Source organism: Aethalodelphis obliquidens, unplaced genomic scaffold (assembly GCF_003676395.1).
Source record: "Aethalodelphis obliquidens isolate GAN/ISIS:26980383/991018 unplaced genomic scaffold, ASM367639v1 scaffold11, whole genome shotgun sequence".
NCBI lineage: Eukaryota > Metazoa > Chordata > Mammalia > Artiodactyla > Delphinidae > Aethalodelphis > Aethalodelphis obliquidens.
The window spans coordinates 16,912,069-16,932,036 of record NW_020837955.1 but is presented as its reverse complement, the minus strand read 5'-3'; the positions used below and the strand labels follow the sequence as shown (position 1 = coordinate 16,932,036).

Here is a 19,968-nt window from a genome sequence, read left to right as displayed (position 1 = left end):
GGAGACCCTTCAGGTTTATTATTTCTGAATCTCTTCACTTTGATGAAAATGCTGGTAGTTTATAAATTCTGTCATATTGGGTGCAACAGGACTTTGATGTGTATATGGCTTTTGTTTTGTTTTGTTTTTTGCTGCCTGTATTCTTTCTTTCTTTTCTTAGACATTGTTCGAAGTGATGTTGCCTTGGATAAACAGAAAGGCTGCAAGATTGCCCAGCACCCTGATGTTATGCTGGAGCTCCAACGGGAGAAGGCAGCTCAGATGCATCTGGTTCTTCTAAAGGAGCAATTCTCCAATACTTACAGTAATCTCGTATTAACAGGTAAGGCTGTTGGCGTCGGCTGGAATCTTAGAGCACTGTAGATTGATGGTCTCCATCAGTTAGCAACTTGATGCTTGGAAGACACTAAAGTGGGATTCAGATGAGCTGCATCTGTCTGTCTTTTCCCACTTATCCCTTTTAAAATTGTGATGACTCTTATATTCATATAAAATATTTATTACATTTTGCAGATGTATTTTGGCTTGAGGTTATGGGCGGTTCAGCATGTGTGTTCTCAAAAGAGAGAACCAATGAAAACCTAATGAAGCCTTGTAAAAATATGACTTTTTAGATGTGTGCCAATAGATTTGAGAAAATTACTAAATTTGGTGTCTAAGAAACAGCTATTTTCCTCTTTCTGTGTATGCCCTTTCTGTGAACCCAGTGAATATAAAGATGAAATGTAAAAGAGATAATGATCCACAGGCAGAGCTGAGAATGTTCTATATTCTTGGTGGAGTTTGAAAATATCTAGGGAATTTGATTTACTTTTTAAGAACAAAGAGGCTATGAGACTGAGCCATACTCCTTTACATCCTTGGTTCTAGGAGGGAAATGAATATATGTGAGAGCTCAAAGGAGAAACAACTTTTTGCAGGGCTGCTGCGGACTTTGCTGGTAAAGAGCATGTGAGTTGCATGCCTTTGTCAAGCTTTGGAAAAAAATTCTAATAGCACACTCTAATGTGAGAATCATGTAGGACTTGGATGAACTAAGAAGAGCAGTCTGAGTTACCTCCATTTTCTTAAGGGAATGCAAGGCAGATCTGCATTATCTTGATTCAAATAAATTTTAATAAATCAAAGTGTGTGTTTTCCCTTGTTTATGAATATTAAAAAAATAAAAAGATGGAATGCCTGACAGGCTATGAACATCTCACACTTATTTTTGTAAACTCCAAGTTAGGAAAATTTAAAAATTTTTTACAGGCTTCCTGGCATTTCACCAGGTTGCTTCCAGCAACCAGGTTGTTTTGCTTTTGAAAAAGCACAAGTCTCTTCTGACTCTACATCTGTACCTGGTGGAAAACTCAGCAGCATGAGATGAAAGCCAGATTTAAATGTGGCTTTGGAGAGCAGAGAAGAGGATTATAGATTTCATAAGTATAGGCACTATTTTTTGTTCTTTGATAGGTCATTAAGGAAGGAAAACTTAAAAGTGATTTATGGCTAATAAATCCTAAATTGGTTAGTGAAACTGTATTTAAGTTTAGATGTTTGGGAAGAACATATTTTTCTCCAAATTTCTTCAGTCTACCTCAAATGTACAAATAGTAAATGTATATAGTATTTTCCAATTCAGTTATTGGAAATGCAGTATTTTAAGCTATCCTTATTCTAATATTTTTAGGCATACATTAGAGATGTCAGACCCTGTGTTCTTTAATGTGGCATAGAAAGAGCTTAGGGTAATTCTAATCCTAAACTGTGCATCCAGAGTGTGGCTTGAAGGCATATTATCTTTGAAAACACAAGTGCTCTATTGAGTTCAATGGAATCTTTTCTAATTCTCAGTAACATAATCCCTTTGGATGTTTATTCTCAGTTCAAACTGTTGGAATCAACATTGTCAACTTTTACCCTGACAACTTGCTTACTTTCTACTAAACAAACTTACCCTAGAGAAGAGCCTCTTTCCTGCTCTCACTTCTCCCAAGCTGCTTCAAAGAGCCCTCAGGCATTTTCCACATTTTTCACCCAAATGCCTGTTGCAGAGGTGGTACCTTGCTGCAGACAGAGCATTTGGTGTGCCCTGGGTTGTTTACGTGAAAGTTCAAAAGGTTTTGGTGCCAGGTGTTGAGAAGAGATGGAGTCATTTCATTTTAGCAACAATGGTAAAACTATTTTACTATCCTTTAACTAAGTCTTTGATTTTACACAGTGTAGTTTTCTAATTGTTATGAAGTTTAATCCTTGATTTCTGTATAAATTTTGAGAACATGGTCTCCAGACAGCTAAACATAATATTTAAACATAACTAAACTAACTTCTGTAAATATTTCCCTTTTCGGTGATGAATGTATATTGGTAAGGAGGGTGAGGTTGAAGGGGCAGAGACCTCTCAAATGAAGTGACTTTCTTTACCAACATGTTCAGAACACCTACCCTAGGATTTCTGCTTGGTGATGTTTTACTTATTTTGTATAACTCTGGCATGTTTGAAATGTCTGCCGTGAAAGTATGTGGGAACAGGATGAGGAAACTGGGCCTCCAAAATCTCAGAAACAGATCACTTTTTTTTTTTTTTTTTTTTTGCGGTACACGGGCCTCTCACTGTTGTGGCCTCTCCCGTTGCGGAGCACAGGCTCTGGACGCGCAGGCTCCGCAGCATGTGGGATCTTCCCGGACTGGGGCATGAACCCGTGTCCCCTGCATCGGCAGGCGGACTCTCAACCACTGCGCCACCAGGGAAGCCCAGAGATCACTTTTTAATGTCTCTGCTCTCCCCTCAACCCCTCTCCCCAATTATTTACAGAATTTCATGTATATGTGTAGCAGTGTATCATGATTGTTTCCTGTTAGTGGTCAGTTAGTGGTATAGTCTTTATTTTTAAATTGGACAACTAAGTTAACAGTAGAGGAAAAAAATTAATAAAGTGATTGAAATGTCAGTATAGTAAGAAATTAATAAAGTGATGGAAATGGCAGCTGCTTAAAAGCTTATTAAAAATGATGGCTCTTGCCCTTCACCTCACAAGCAAGCCCTCATTCTTAGGTGTTCCATCTTTAGCTGATCTGTCAGCATTGAAGTGAGAGGTATGCCTTCATATTCTGCATTCTAGCTTGTGATCTCTCTTAAACAGCCATCCTTCAGATGAGGGCAAATAATATTCTAGCTTTGAGGATCTTCTGAACATTTAATAAAAGGAAAAGAACTCTACAGTTGTAGTGACAACCCAGTTAATGGAAACACGTGGTTCTTATTGTATAATATTTTTTAAAAAATGGATTGTATTTTTGCATAATATTAAACATGTCTTAATATCTTCATGTGAATGATTTACACGGTATTGGAAATAATGTTAGCCTCACCTAATCTGGAGGGTTTTTGAAGTAAACTCTAAGGTTATGTGAAGGTGATGGAGGAATTCCAGGAGAACATCAATGATAGAACTATTTTAAATATGCTGCACTTTTTTACACTGACTCACCAACACATGCATGTAATCTTGTCCTGTAGCTTCTTGAATCTGAGAGTATTAAATGTCACTGTGCATGTTACTCAAGGAGTGATAAATGAAAGGGAGAGTTTGGTAGGTGACTTTAAGAAAGAACAGTGATCATGTCTTCTGTATCTTTGTGCTCTCATGATTCTTAATGTGATAATGCTCTGTAAGTTTGTTGAAAATGTTCTGCTGTGTACACATTGTAAGTTCACTCAAAGACTACTTTTTAAGGGTTAATTTGGACATCTATTAAATAACTTTATAGGTTTGAATTTAGTTATTTGTCTCCCCTCCCCTGGCGAACCCCCCTCTTTTGAGGTATAAATTGAACTTTTGTGGCGGATGCCTGTACTATAATCAAATGAAAAACAGAAAATAAAAAGTTAAAAGCCAGCCTTAAGGGGCAATACACTTTCTAGGATTTTCTTTAGAACATAAACTCCCAGAAGGCAAGGAATATTATATTTGTGCTGCATTCTGCATAGTAATTAGAACATAGTGAATGATCCTGTAATGAAGTCAACTTTTAAAAAATTTGTGTTGTGAAGTCATCTAGTCAACTCTTGTTTCCAGGTAGCCTGAACCGTATAGCCGTTATAAATGGATGGCATTACTCAAGATGCTTTCCAAAATTCCTTTATGAGGACTCTTGTTATGTTATTGTCTGCTACTTATGGTTTTGTACCTCTTCTTTCAGTCATTAGATTCCAAAATATACTGAGATTCTTGTGGTTAGCTTTATTGTATTACTGTGGTAAATGAATTGAGCAAAAGAGGCTCATACTTCCTTGTTGTGGCCAATCTTTCTAACTTCAGTTGAGCAAAGGGCCCAAATAAGTATTCTTTCAGTTCTCAAAGGACTATATCCAGGTCTGTTTAATTATTTGCATTATATTCCATAGTATTGAATGTAACATACTTTATTTTACCATTTCCCTATTAGTGTATATTAATTTCTATGCATATTTACACATTTATTTCTGTAGAAGAGATTTCTGAAAGTGGATGTCTGGGTCAAAAGATACATATTTTTAAATTTTATGAATTCAGGTTTATTGAGGTGTAATTTACATTATAGTATAAATAAATTTGGACAGGTTAATATATTATAGAGTCATATAGCTGTCATCACCATCAAGATATAGAACATTTCCTTCACCCTAAAAATTCTTTTGTCTCCCTTGGCAGTCACTCTCCTTTCTCAGCCTTAGCTGTGTCTGATCTGATATTTGTCCCTAAATGTCATATCAATGGAAAAATAAAGTAGTTGTGTGTGTTTGATTGTTTTCACTTAGCATGATGTTTTTGAGATTCAGTCATCTTTTTGCATTTATTAGCAGTTCATTTCTTTTTGTTGCTGAGTAATATTTCATGTTAAGAATATCCTACAATTTATTTATCCATGCATCTGTTGATGGACATTTGGTTTATTTCTAGCTTTTGGTGATTATGAATAAAGCCACTGTAGACATTTACTCTCAGATCTTTGTGTTGACATATGTTTTCATTTCTCTTAGGTAGGTACCTAGGAGTGGGATTGCTTGATTTTATGATGCCTGTTTATAAGAAACTGTCAGACTGTTTTCCAAAGTGGCCGTACTATCTGGCATTCCACCAACAGTGTGTATGAGTTCTAGATACTCCATATCCTTGCCAATAATTAGCATTGTCTGCCTTTTAAATTTTAGCTATTTTAGTGGGTACGTAGTAGTAGTATCTTTTGGTTTTAATTTGCAATTTACCTTATGACTAATGATATTGAGTATCTGTTCTTTGCTTATTTGCTATCTATATATCTTCTTTGGTGAAGTGTCTGTTCAAACCTTTTGCCCATTTTAAAAAAATAATGACTTTTGTTTTCTTACTATTGAGTTTTGAGAGTTCTGTATTTATTTTGGGCTACAAGTCCTTTATCTGACATACGATTTGCAAATACATTTTTCCTCTGTGACTTGTCCTTTTATTTTTTAACAGCTTTTTTCAAAGAGCAGAAACTTATAAATTTGATGAAGTCCAGTTTTGCTTTTATGGTTTGCATTTAAAATTATAATGCATTCTGCCAGATAATTTTCAGAAAAGATTGTAGCAATTCCCATTCCCACTAGCCATGTATGAGAGCAGTTATTTCCTAACATTCTCATTAGTGCTGGGTATTAGTGCTCTTTTCAATCTTTTCCACTTTAACAGGTGAAAAATATTATCTCATTGTTGCCATTTTCTGGCCAGAGCCAGGGCGAGTATATTTTTACATATTTATTGGTGATTTATATTTTCTGTTTTGTGAATTACCTATTCATATCTTTGCCTTTTAAAAAAATTGGGTGTTAATCTGTTTCTTATCAGTTTATAAGTGCTCTCTGTGAGTTAGGAATGTTAATCCTTTGTCCTATGTATTGTAAACCATTTTCTTCCCTGAATGTCATTTATTTTTCAACTCTTTTTAGTTTAGAGCTTTAATCTTTTACTATGACTGGAATTTATGTTTATATATAGTGTGATGTAAGCATGTAACATTGTTTTCTTCCAAGTAGCTAGCCAGCTTTGCATACACTGTTTTTTTAAAAATAAAACATTCTTTTGCCTCTGAGTTGAAACATCATATATGTTATATACTATACTCCCACATATATTTGTACCTATTTCTGAACTCTACGTTATGTTATTTTTTTATTCGTTATTTCTGTGCCAGTGTTATACTGTTTTCATGTCTGGTAAGGCTTATTAACCTTTGTTTCTCTTTTCTAAGGTTTTTACAGCTGTTCTCATATAATTACTTTTTGAAATAAACTTTCACTTTCTCTAGTTAAAGAAAATTCATTGCTGGATTTTGATTGGAGTTATATTCAATCTGTATTCTAATTTGGGAAGTATTGATATTTTTCTGATGTTAAGTCTTCCACTTACGATGATATATCTTTTCACTTGCTCAGTTCTTGTTTTATGTTGTTTGATAATGTTTTATAATTTTTCTGTACCTTTCTTGTTAAATATATTCTTTAATATTTTATGCTTTTGTTGATATTGAAAATGAATTTCTTTCTCTTTATAACTTATTTCCAGTATAAAGAGAAACTATTGATCAAAGACAAAGGTAGATTTTTTCTATTTTCTAAATTTTTACCTACTGTTTTCCTTTTATTTTCTAAAAACCTCCCCAAAATATTGAAAAATAGTGGTGATAGCTGCTTTTCACATGATTTTAATGAAAATGACTTCACTATTTCATGTGTATAAGCATCTGAATATTTATCCACTAAAACCAATCCCTTGAAAGTCAAAATATATTTTTTTCAAAATGAGAATGACTTTATTATTATTTATTATTATGACAGAGGAAAGATATTTTGATTAACATTCTTCTAGGCATCTCTCTATCCATACACACACATATACATAAGCCATAAATGTATAGGAAACACATATAATTTTATACAAACCTGTTTTTTTTTTTTAACATCTTTATTGGGGTATAATTGCTTTACAATGGTGTGTTAGTTTCTGCTTTATAACAAAGTGAATCAGTTATACATATACATATGTTCCCATATGTCTTCCCTCTTGCGTCTCCCTCCCTCCCACCCTCCCTATCCCACCCCTCCAGGCGGTCACCAAGCACCGAGCCAATATCCCTGTGCCATGCGGCTGCTTCCCACTAACTATCTACCTAACTACATTTGTTAGTGTGTATATGTCCATGACTCTCTCTCGCCCTTTCACAGCTCACCCTTCCCCCTCCCCATACCCTCAAGTCCGTTCTCCAGTAGGTCTGCGTCTTTATTCCTGTCTTACCCCTAGGTTCTTCATGACATTTTTTTTCTTAAATTCCATATATGTGTGTTAGCATACGGTATTTGTCTTTTTCTTTCTGACTTACTTCACTCTGTATGACAGACTCTAGGTCTATCCATCTCATTACAAATAGCTCAATTTCGTTTCTTTTTAAGGCTGAGTAATATTCCATTGTATATATGTGCCACATCTTCTTTATCCATTCATCCGATGATGGGCACTTAGGTTGTTTCCATCTCCGGGCTATTGTAAATAGAGCTGCAATGAACATTTTGGTACATGACTCTTTTTGAATTATGGTTTTCTCTGGGTATATGCCCAGTAGTGGGATTGCTGGGTCATATGGTAGTTCTATTTGTAGTTTTTTAAGGAACTTCCATACTGTTCTCCATAGTGGCTGAACCAATTCACATTCCCACCAGCAGTGCAAGAGTGTTCCCTTTTCTCCACACCCTCTCCAGCATTTATTGTTTCTAGATTTTTTGATGATGGCCATTCTGACTGGTGTGAGATGATATCTCATTGTAGTTTTGATTTGCATTTCTCTAATGATTAATGATGTTGAGCATTCTTTCATGTGTTTGTTGGCAGTCTGTATATCTTCTTTGGAGAAATGTCTGTTTAGGTCTTCTGCCCATTTTTGGATTGGGTTGTTTTGTTTTTTTGTTATTGAGTTGCATGAGCTGCTTGTAAATTTTGGAGATTAATCCTTTGTCAGTTGCTTCATTTGCAAATATTTTCTCCCATTCTGAGGGTTGTCTTTTGGTCTTCTTTATGGTTTCCTTTGCTGTGCAAAAGTTTTGAAGTTTCATTAGGTCCCATTTGTTTATTTTTGTTTTTATTTCCATTACTCTAGGAGGTGGGTCAGAAAGGATCTTACTGTGATTTATGTCATAGAGTGTTCTGCCTATGTGTTCCTCTAAGAGTTTCATAGTTTCTGGCCTTACATTTAGGTCTTTAATCCATTTTGAGCTTATTTTTGTGTATGGTGTTAGGGAGTGATCTAATCTCATACTCTTACATGTACCTGTCCAGTTTTCCCAGCACCATTTATTGAAGAGGCTGTCCTTTCTCCGCTGTACATTCCTGCCACCTTTATCAAAGGATAAGGTGTCCATATGTGCTTGGGTTTATCTCTGCGCTTTCTATCCTGTTCCATTGATCTATCTTTCTGTTTTTGTGCCAGTACCATACTGTCTTGATTACTGTAGCTTTGTAGTATAGTCTGAAGTCAGGGAGCCTGATTCCTCCAGCTCCTTTTTTCGTTCTCAAGATTGCTTTGGCTATTCGGGGTCTTTTGTGTTTCCATACAAATTGCGAAATTTTTTGTTCTAGTTCTGTGAAAAATGCCAGTGGTAGTTTGATAGGGATTGCATTGAATCTGTAGATTGCTTTGGGTAGTAGAGTCATTTTCACAATGTTGATTCTTCCAATCCAAGAACATGGTATATCTCTCCATCTATTTGTATCATCTTTAATTTCTTTCATCAGTGTCTTATAATTTTCTGCATACAGGTCTTTTGTCTCCTTAGGTAGGTTTATTCCTAGATATTTTATTCTTTTTGTTGCAATGGTAAATGGGAGTGTTTTCTTGATTTCACTTTCAGATTTTTCATCATTAGTATATAGGAATGCCAGAGATTTCTGTGCATTAATTTTGTATCCTGCTACTTTAACAAATTCATTGATTAGCTCTAGTAGTTTTCTGGTAGCATCTTTAGGATTCTCTATGTATAGTATCATGTCATCTGCAAACAGTGACAGCTTTACTTCTTCTTTTCCTATTTGGATTCCTTTTATTTCCTTTTCTTCTCTGATTGCTGTGGCTAAAACTTCCAAAATTATGTTGAATAATAGTGGTGAGAGTGGGCACCTCGTCTTGTTCCTGATCTTAGTGGAAATGCTTTCAGTTTTTCACCATTGAGGATGATGTCAAACCAGTTTTATACAATACACATGCCTGTTATTTTGTAACATCCTTTTTCTTTCTTTTTTTTTTCTTTTGGTAACATCCTTTTTCTTAACAATATTTTGTAGACGTCTTTCTATATCAAAGAACATAGGTTCAAAATCTTTTTAATGGCTACATTAGAATTGCATTATTGTATGAATATTTTGTAATTGTTTAACTGATCTTCTATTGATAGAAATTAGGTTTGTCCCTAATTTTTAATGACTATAAATAATGTTGTGATGAACAACATTGCATATCTTTGTGCAATTCCTGTAAGTATGAGTGCTATGTCAAAGGAATAGACATTTAAAGTTTTGATGCATTTAGTAAATGGACTTTCAGAAAGGTCATGCCAGTTTATACAGTGTATGAGAGGACTCACTTATCTTGTCTTTTGCTCATGCTGATTATTTTCCGTTCTTTTGTCTGTGTTATTGTAATAGACAGTGATGGATACGGCATTGTTTTAAATACATTTCATTGCTTACTGATTAATGATCAGTAAGGTTAATGATAAGTAAAGGTTAATGATCTTTTTACATTCTTTGCCATTTTTATTTCTTCTGTGAATTGTACATTTCTTTTTCTTTTTTTTTTTTTTGTGGTACGCGGGCCTCTCACTGTTGTGGCCTCTCCCGTTGCGGAGCACAGGCTCCGGACGCGCAGGCTCAGCAGCCATGGCTCACGGGCCCAGCCGCTCCATGGCATGTGGGATCTTCCCAGACCGGGGCATGAACCCGTGTCCCCTGCATCGGCAGACAGACTCTCAACCACTGCGCCATCAGGGAAGCCCGAATTGTACATTTCTTTAGCCTTTTTTTTTTATTGAGTTATTGGTCTCTTTCTTATTCAATAATAAGATCATTTTATATATTAGGGATAGTAATCTTTTGTCATGTATATTGCCAAAAATGTATTCTTGGGCTTTTTAAATTTGTCTTTGTTGTATTAATAGTTTAGTTGTTAAATATCGTATATTAATAAACGTATGTGGAACCTAGGAAAATGGTATAGATGAACCGGTTTGCAGGGCAGAAGTTGAGACACAGATGTAGAGAACAAATGTATGGACACCAAGGGGGAAAAGCCACGGGGTGGGGGTGGGGATAGTGGTGTGATGAATTGGGCGATTGGGATTGACAGGTATACACTGATGTGTATAAAACTGATGACTAATAAGAACCTGCTGTATAAAAAAATAAATAAAATTCAAAAAAAAAAACTAATACTAAACTTTCTTTGGGTTTTTTATATGGAAATATGTTAATATTAATGTTTCAGACATTACATGAAATTCCTAAAAATCAAAAAAAGAATAGTTTAGTTGTTTCTCCATTTTGTTTTTCTTTTTTCTCTTTCCCTCCCTCTGTGCTTATCCTGCCAGGCTAGCAGTTTGGAGATTGTCTCTGTCCTGCCCTTGGTGTTACTATTCTAGAACCAGGTATTATAGCGGTGTTTGATTCTGCTCTGTGATGGTATTTGGGATGTTGTACATCTAGTTCCTGGGCCACAAGGCCTGCCCGAGTCCTAGGTGTCCTGTAATCCCTCTCACTCCTTCTTTCTGCGACTTCCTATCAACTGCTGCCTCTGGCCCTCGGCCAGCAGTGCCTTTTATTTTTTCCCCCCCATTTAGTGAATCTGGCTTTAGTCTTCCATCTCTCCCAGGGCACCTTTTTATCTGCATTCTCTGTAAGTAGTTAAACTACTGGCTGCTACTGTGACAGTGATGAGGTTGGCAGGTTTGGAACATGGTGGTCCCTTGGTGCAGAAATGTGCAAGTGGTTAGGCAGCTTTTAATTCCACCTACTGTATTGATTCAACATGTGAGTTTTGGAATCAAACAGTCTGAGTTTGATTCTAGAACAGCCACTTATCAGCTCCCTTATCTCAGGAAATTTTTTTCATCTTCTCTTTAGCTTTAATTTCCTCAGGCGATTGTTTACATACTTCAGAGAATTGTCTGAGGTTAAATGAGGTTTTGTACATAATTCCTTAGCGCAGTGCCTGAAACACAGTAAGTATTCAATATATGTTAGATTTTATTATTGTGATTAATCTTACTATGCTTTCAAATGCAAATGTTACTCTTGGGTAGCTTAGTTGCTTTTCTTGTACTGAAATCTCTCTGCTTTAAGACCTCAACTGACACAGGGTGGTAAGATAAAACCAATCAGAAACAATTAAAAATTTTTAAAAATATCTTTATTGGAGTATAATTGCTTTACAATGGTGTGTTAGTTTCTGCTTTATAACAAAGTGAATCAGCTATACATATACATATATCCCCATATCTCTTCCCTCTTGTGTCTCCCTCCCTCCCACCCTCCCTATCCCACCCCTCTAGGTGGTCACAAGCACCGAGGTGAACTCCCTGTGCTAATTTTGAACTCTGCTGTTAGCTTGTGGTAGTTTCATGATAAATCTCCCAACCACTCTGAACCTTAGATTTCGTAGTTATCTAAGATGTGTGTAAGAATTAGTAAAATAAAGCATGAGTCACTAAGTCGCCTGGAAGATAATGGTCTGAAAATGTGTCATGTGTGGGAAGCATTGTTCAGAATTTTTTGGTCAAGCATTTTGAGTTCCTTGAAGGCATGATATTAACTAGATGAATATTAGTTGGTATTAGAATTATTCCTGAATACCCTAAAATGAAGATGTTAAGGTGAGCAGCACGTAAATTAGATGATACTTTACATATTTAGAATGAGCCCAATGCTATTAGCAAAACAGTGAAACGTCTGCATAAAAGTCAGTGGCCATACACAAATGCATAGTCATGAGGTTATATAGCACATGACTAGCAGTTCCCCTTTTCTCCAACTTTTGGTTTTAAGTACAAAGATATTTACTCTGTTACTTGTAAGTCCTCTTATGAACCATGATATAAGTGAAATTTTCTTCAAACTCAGTTCTTATTATTATGTTCAGCAGACATAAAATTACATTTCAGTAAACATGATCAGAAAAAAGATAACATGGGAGAAAAGGATATAATTGCAAAAACTTCATTTTGTACATTAAAATCATTGTATTGGCAATAGTATAGAGAATCACTAAAGAATATAGTTTTTTTAAAAATAGTGGTCATGTTCTGCTTCTCTCAAAATTAAACTTGGGAGCATTGATTGATTTGTTTCAAGTTGATGGAATCTTTGTCTTTATGAATCACAGAATGAACTTCCTTGTTTTCACGAGTCTTTGTGTTAGGAGTCTTGGGGAGATGGTGATTACTTCTTGCTTTTCACCCATACTCTGCAGAAGATGACATTGGAAAGAGTCCTTTGAATTTATTTATACTTTCGCTTTCCTATTTTCCACTATGAGAAGCAGTTTGTCATAAGTTCCTTCAGTTAGGTTGATGACATATCAAAACAGAATTGAATAAAAGCAATTTTTTGGACAGTGAATTAAGTGCAGACAACTCTCTGCAAGTCTGGTTGAATCCAACAGTGGATTTTAGAGTATTTAGCTAAGTGATATTTAAGGTCCAGGTGGGTATGGGAGAGGATGTATAGGCACTCCAGGAGATGTGCAAGGAAATCCATTGAGTGGAGGAGTTTTGCTGATTATTAATTAAACAGTCATCTTGTCAGAAGATTATTATAATCTTACAAGATGTCCAAAAAAATGCCTGAATTATCAAGAAGACTATTTGAAAATTGAAGTTGCATGTTATTTTTAACAATGTATCTTATTGAAAGTTTATATAATGGCCAGACATTATTATTAATACTATTTTAAAAATAGGAGCAAAAAGGTTTTGAACCATTATAAACAATAAACACAATTTAAAAATATTGCTGAGTAGTTTAAAACTTCTATTTTGACCTCTGTTTTATAATGTAACTAAAATATTACTGCAGTAGGTGCATATGTAATATATGTATGTATTACATATATGTAATTTTATGTTATTATACATATGAGTTATGATAAAAATATTTTACCGATATGCAATAAAAAAATTTAGGGACCAGAAACCTATGAAGTCCTTGGTTCCTCACAGCAGCGTAGGAGAGTAGATATGATCAGGAACTTTAGGGTTCAACAGACCGAGGTTTTGATCCTACACTTACCGTGTACTAGTTGTGTGAACTTGGGCAAACTACTTAGTTTCATTCCCATTTGTAAAATAGAGAAAATATTATCTTACATGGTTTGTGAGGACTAGATTAACTAATGTTATGAAGGGCTTAATAGAAAGCCATACACTTAATGAATGTTAGCTATTTTTGTTGTTATTATTTTAATTATTATTATTAATAAAGAGATTGTCCTTTTGGCAATCTTCCATAAATAAACTCATGTCTCAGGTACTATCACAATGCAAAGTGAGAAAGAACTAAGTAGATTCCAAAAGAGGTAAGTCCTTAATTTCATGATTATTGTCAGAAGTAAAGTTTTCCATGCATCTATTTTGCGTGTGTGTGTGTGTGTGTGTGTGTGTGTGTGTGTGTAAGGGTCTAGTTTTTGGAGGAAGTAGAGAGTTTATTGCAGAGATTATAGGGGCAAGAGCACACAAACACACTTGCCCACTTGCCACACTTCTTCCCCAGAGCAACTCTTGTCTCTGTCAGGGTTCTGAAGAGGAGATATGCAACCATTCTATAATTTCTTTAGTCTTTGGACCATTTCCTTTGAATGTATAGCTGAATCACTTTGCTGTACAACTGAAACTAACATAACATTGTAAATCAACTATAGTCCAATATAAAACAAAAATTAAAGAATTAAATAATTTATAGGTAAGTAATATAATTTCATTTTTTACACTAAGTTTAGAGATACTACATGTAGGCACCTGCAGATATAATTTAGAATTAAAATTGTTGAGCAACTTGGAGGATCTCAATTTTTCTTCATTCTTGTTCTTTTTCCTTATCGCTTTCTTTTGTTTGTGTGAGGGTATACATCAGGGCCTCACCCTCTGCTTTCTCCCTTCAAGTTTTTATCCACCCTTATGGCTTGAACTGTCAGTAGAGGTGGGTCCTGATTTTGTGGGCTCTGTAGGTTATAGAATTTTATTTTCCCCCCTTTAAGACAAAGGCTACAACATTATAAACTCAAAATTACACACAAAAATTTATATGGAAAGGCAGGAGACCCAGAATAGCCAACACAATACTGAGTAAGAACAAAGTTGGAGGACAGATACAACCTAGCTTCAAGACTTGATATAAAGCTACAGTAATCAAGATAATGTAGTGTTGGTGAAAGAATTGACAAATTAGGTAATGGGATAGAATAGAGAGTGCAGAAATAGACCCATACAAATGTCAGTTGTTGAGAAACAAGGAAAGGCAATTCAATGGAGAACGGTTGGTCTTTTCAACATATTGTGCTGGGACAACTGGACCCTTCACCTTTCACAAAAGTTAACTCAATGAATCATAGACTTAAATGTAAAACGCTAAACTATGAAACTTCTAGAAGATAACATAGAAGAAAATCTAGGTGACCTTGGGTTTGGTGATGAGTTTTCAGATATAACATCAAAAGCATGATCCATGAAATAAAAAATTGAAAAGTTGTAATTCATTAAAATTGAAAGCTTCTGCCCTTTGAAAGACACTGTTAAGAGAATGACTATGTTGCTTCAGAAATACTCTGAATTCTTTTTTTTCAACTTTTTTTTTCTTTTTCAATAAAAAAAAATCCTGATTGGAGTATAGTTGCTTTACAATACTGTGTTAGTTTCTTCTGTACAGCACAGTGAATCAGCAATATGTATACATATATCCCCTCTTTTTTGGATTTCCTTCCCATTTAGGTCACCACAGAGCACTGAGTAGAGTTCCCTGTGCTATATAGTAGGTTCTCATTAATTATCTATTTTATACATAGTATCAATAGTGTATATATGTCAATCCCAATCTCCCAATTCATCCCACCCCCCACTTAACCCTTGGTATCCATATGTTTGTTTTCCACGTCTGTGTCTCTGTTTCTGCTTTGTAAATAAGATCGTCTCTAATTTTTTCAGATTCCACATATATGCATTAATATATGATATTTGTTTTTCTCTTTCTGACTTACTTCATTCTGTATGACAGCCTCTAGGTCCATCCACATCTCTACAAATGACCCACTTTTGTTCCTTTTTATGGCTGAGGAATATTCCATTGTATATATGTACCACATCTTTATCCATTCCTCTGTCGATGGACATTTAGGTTGCTTCCATGATCTGGCTATTGTAAATAGTGCTGCAGTGAATATTGGAGTGCATGTATCTTTTTGAATTATGGTTTTCTCTGGGTATATGCCCAGTAGTGGGATTGCTGGGTCATCTGGTAATTCTATTTTTAGTTTTTTAAGGAACCTCCATACAGTTCTCCATATTGGCTGTATCAATTTACATTCCTACCAACAGTGCAAGAGGGTTCCCTTTTCTCTACACCCTCTCCAGCATTTGTTGTTTGTAGATTTTCTGATGATGCCCATTCTAACCAGTGTGAGGTGATACCTCATTGTAGTTTTGATTTGCATTTCTCTAATAATTAGTGATGTTGAGCAACTTTTCATGTGCCTGTTGACAAACTCCATGTCTTCTTTGGAGAAATGTCTATTTAGGTCTTCTGTCCATTTTTTGATTGGGTTGTTTGTTTTTTTAACATTGAGCTGGATGAGTTGTTTACATATTTTGGAGATTAGTCCTTTGTCTGTTGATTTGTTTGCAAATATTTTCTCCCATTCTGAAGGTTGTCTTTTCGTCTTGCTTATAGTTTCCTTTGCTGTGCAAAAGCTTTTAAGTTTCATTAGGTCCAGTTTGTTTATTTTTGTTTCCATTACTCTAGGAGGTGGGTCAAAAAAGATTTTGCTGTGATTTTGTCAAAGAGTGTTCTTCCTATGTTTTCCTCTAAGAGTTTTATAGTGTCCGGTCTTACATTTAGGTCTTTAATCTATTTTGAGTTTATTTATTTATTTATTTTTTATTTTTTGCGGTATGTGGGCCTCTCACTGTTGTGGCCTCTCCCATTGCGGAGCACAGGCTCTGGACACGCAGGCCCAGCGGCCATGGCTCACGGGCCTAGCCGCTCCGCGGCATGTGGGATCTTCCCGGACCGGGGCACGAACCCGCGTCCCCTGCATCGGCAGGCGGACTCTCAAGCACTGGGCCACCTGGGAAGCCCTGAGTTTATTTTTATGTATGGTGTTAGGGAGTGTTCTAATTTCATTCTTTTACATGTAGCTGTCCAGTTTTCCCAGCACCACTTACTGAAGAGACTGTCTTTTCTCCATTGTATATCCTTGCCTCCTTTGTCATAGATTAGTTGACCATAGGTGCGTGGGTTTATCTTTGGGCTTTCTATCCTGTTACATTGATCTATATTTCTGTTTATGTGCCAGTACCATGTTGTCTTGATTACTGTAGCTTTGTAGTATAGTCTGAAGTCCAGGTGTCTGATTCCTTCAGCTCTGTTTTTTCCCCTCAAGATTGTTTTGGCTATTCAGGGTCCTTTATGTCTCCATACACATTTTAAGATTTTTTGTTCTGGTTCTGTAAAAAAATGCCACTGGTAATTTGATACGGCTTGCATTGAACCTGTAGTGTACTTTGGCTAGTGTAGTCCTTTTCACAATATTGATTCTTCCAGTCCAAGTACATGGTATATCTCTTCGTCTGTTTGTGTAATCTTTGATTTCTTTCATCAGTGTCTTATAGTTTTCTGAGTACAGCTTTTTACCTCCTTAGGTAGGTTTATTCCTAGGTATTTTATTGTTTTTGTTGCAATAGTGAATGGGATTGTTTCCTTAATTTCCCTTTCTGATATTTTATTGTTAGTGTATAGGAATGCAAGGGATTTCTTTGCATTAATTTTGTATCCTGCAGCTTCACCAAATTCATTGATTAGCTCTAGTAGCTTTCTGGAGTCATCTTTTAGATTATCTATGTATAGTATCATGTCATCTGCAAACAGTGACAGTTTTACTTCTTCTCTTCCAATTTGGATTCCTTTTATTTCTTTTTCTTCTCTGAGTGCTGTGGCTAGGACTTCCAAAACTATGTTGAATAATAGTGGTGAGAGTAGACATCCTTTTGTTGTTCCTGATCTTAGAGGAAATGCTTTCAGTTTTTCACCACTGAGAATGATGTTTGCTGTGGGTTTGTCATATATGGACTTTATTATGTTGAGGTAGTGTCCCTCTATGCCCACTTGCTGGAGAGTTTTTATCATAAATGGGTGTTGAATTTTGTCAAAAGATTTTTCTGCATCTATTGAGATGACCATATGGTTTTTATTCTTCCGTTTGTTAATATGGTATATCAAATTGATTGATTTGCCTAGATTGAAGAATGCTTTCATCCCTGGGATAAATCCCACTTGATCATGGTATATGAACCTTTTAATGTGTTGTTGGATTCTGTTTGCTAGTATTTTGTTGAGGATTTTGCATCTATAGTCATCAGTGATATTCATCTGTAATTTTCTTTTTTTGTAGTATCTTTGGTTTTGGTATCGGGGTGATGGTAGCTTCATAAAATGAGTTTGGGAGTTTTCTTTCCTCTGCAGTTTTTTGGAAGAGTTTGAGAAGGATAGGTGTTAGCTCTTCCCTAAATGTTTGATAGAATTCACCTGTGAAGCCGTCTGGTCCTGGACATTTGTTTGTTGGAAGATTTTTAATCATAGTTTCAGTTTCGTTACTGTGATTGGTCTGTTCATAATTTCTATTTCTTCCTTGTCAGTCTTGGAAGGTTATATACCTTTCTAAGAATTTTTCCATTTCTTCCAGGTTGTCCATTTTATTGGTATAGAATTGCCTGTGGTAGTCTCTTATGATGCATTGTATTTCTGCAGTGTCTATGGTAACGTCTCCTTTTTCATTTCTAATTTTACTGATTTGAGTCCTCTCCCTCTTTTTCTTGATGAGTCTGGCTAAAGGTTTATCAATTTTGTTTATCTTCTCAAAGAACCAGCTTTTAGTTTTATTGATCTTTGCTATTGTTTTCTTTGTTTATATTTCTTTTATTTCTGCTCTGATCTTTATGATTTCTTTCCTTCTACTAACTTTGGGTTTTGTTTGTTATTCTGTCTCTAGTTCCTTTAGATGTAAGGTTAGATTGTTTATTTGAGATTTTTCTTGTTTCTTGAGGTAAGATTACATTGCCATAAACTTCCCTCTTAGAACTGCTTTTGCTGCATCCCAGAGGTTTTGGATCATCGTGTTTTTGTTTTCTTTTGTCTGTAGGTATTTTTTGATTTCCTTTTTGATTTCTTCAGTGATCTCTTGGTTAGTTAGTAATGTATTGTTTAGCCTCCATGTGTTTGTGTTTTTTACATTTTTTTCTCTGTAATTTATTTCTAATCTCATAGCGTTGTGGTTGGAAAAGATGCTTGATTTCTATTTTCTTAAATTTACCAAGGCTTGATTTGTGACCCAAGATGTGATCTATCCTGGAGAATATTCCTTAGGCCCTTGAGAAGAAAGTGTAATCTGCTGTTTTTGGATGGAATGTCCTGTAAACATCACTTCAATCTGTCTGGTCTGTTGTGTCATTTAAAGCTTGTGTTTCCTTATTAATTTTCTGTCTGGATGATCTGTCCATTGGTGTAAGTAAGGTGTTAAAGTCCCCCACTATTATTGTGTTACTGTCAATTTCCTCTTTCATAGCTGTTAGCATTTGCCTTATGTATTGAGGTGCTCCTATGTTGGGTGTATATATATTTATAATAGTTATATGTTCTTCTTGGATTGATCCCGTTATCATTGTGTAGTGTCCTTCTGTGTCTCTTGTAACATTCTTCTTTTTAAAGTCTATTTTATCTAAAATGAGTACTGCTACTCCAGCTTTCTTTTGATTTCCATTTGCATGGAGTATCTTTTTCCCTCCCCTCATTTTCAGTCTGTATGTGTCCCTAGGTCTGAAATGGGTCTCTTGTAGACAGCATATATATGGGTCTTGTTTTTGTATCCATTCAGCGATCCTGTGTCTTTTGGCTGGAGCATTTAATCCATTCACGTTTAAGGTAATTATTGATATGTATGTTCCTATTACCATTTTCTTAATTATTTTGGGTTTGTTTTTGTAGGTCCTTTTCTTCTCCTGTGTTTCCCACTTAGAGAAGTTCCTTTAGTATTTGTTGTAGAGCTGGTTTGCTGGTGCTGAATTCTCTTAACTTTTCCTTTTCTGTAAAGCTTTTGATTTCTCTGTCAAATCTGAATGAGATCTTTGCCGGGTAGAGTAATCTTAGTTGTAAGTTCTTCCCTTTCATCCCTTTAAATATATTGTGCCACTCCTTTCTGGCTTGTAGACTTTCTGCTGAGAAATCAGCTGTTAACCTTACGGGAGTTCCCATGTATGTTATTTTTTGTTTTTCCCTTGTTGCTTTTAATAATTTTTCTTTGTCTTTAATTTTTGTCCATTTGATTACTATGTGTCTCGTTGTGTTTCTCCTTGGGTTTCTCCTGCCTGGGACTCTTTGTGCTTCCTATTTCTTTTCCCATGTTAGGGAAATTTTCAACTATAATCTGTTCTAATATTTTTTTGGGTCCTTTCCCTCTCTCTTCTCCTTCTGGGACCCCTATAATTCTAATGTTGATGAATTTAATGTTGTCCCAGAGGTCTCTTAAGTTGTCTTCATTTCTTTTCATTCTTTTTTCTTTATTCTGTTCTGTGGCAGTGTATTCCACCATTCTGTCTTCCGGGTCACGTATCCATTCTTCTGCCTCAGTTATTCTGCTATTGATTACTTCTGGTGTATTTTTCATTTCAGTTATTGTATTGTTCAT

At 35.5% G+C, this 19,968-nt stretch overlaps 1 protein-coding gene across 3 annotated transcripts in view; it reads left to right on the top strand.

Annotated features, from left to right (window-relative positions):
* HPSE2 (heparanase 2 (inactive)) overlaps positions 1-19,968 on the top strand; it is a 583,392-nt gene that overhangs the window by 51,581 nt on the left and 511,843 nt on the right. For all 3 annotated transcript variants that reach the window (XM_027112269.1, XM_027112268.1, XM_027112267.1), the window contains exon 3: positions 161-322. In XM_027112269.1, the coding sequence (XP_026968070.1) occupies positions 161-322 (162 nt within the window). The remainder of the gene's footprint in view (positions 1-160; positions 323-19,968) is intronic.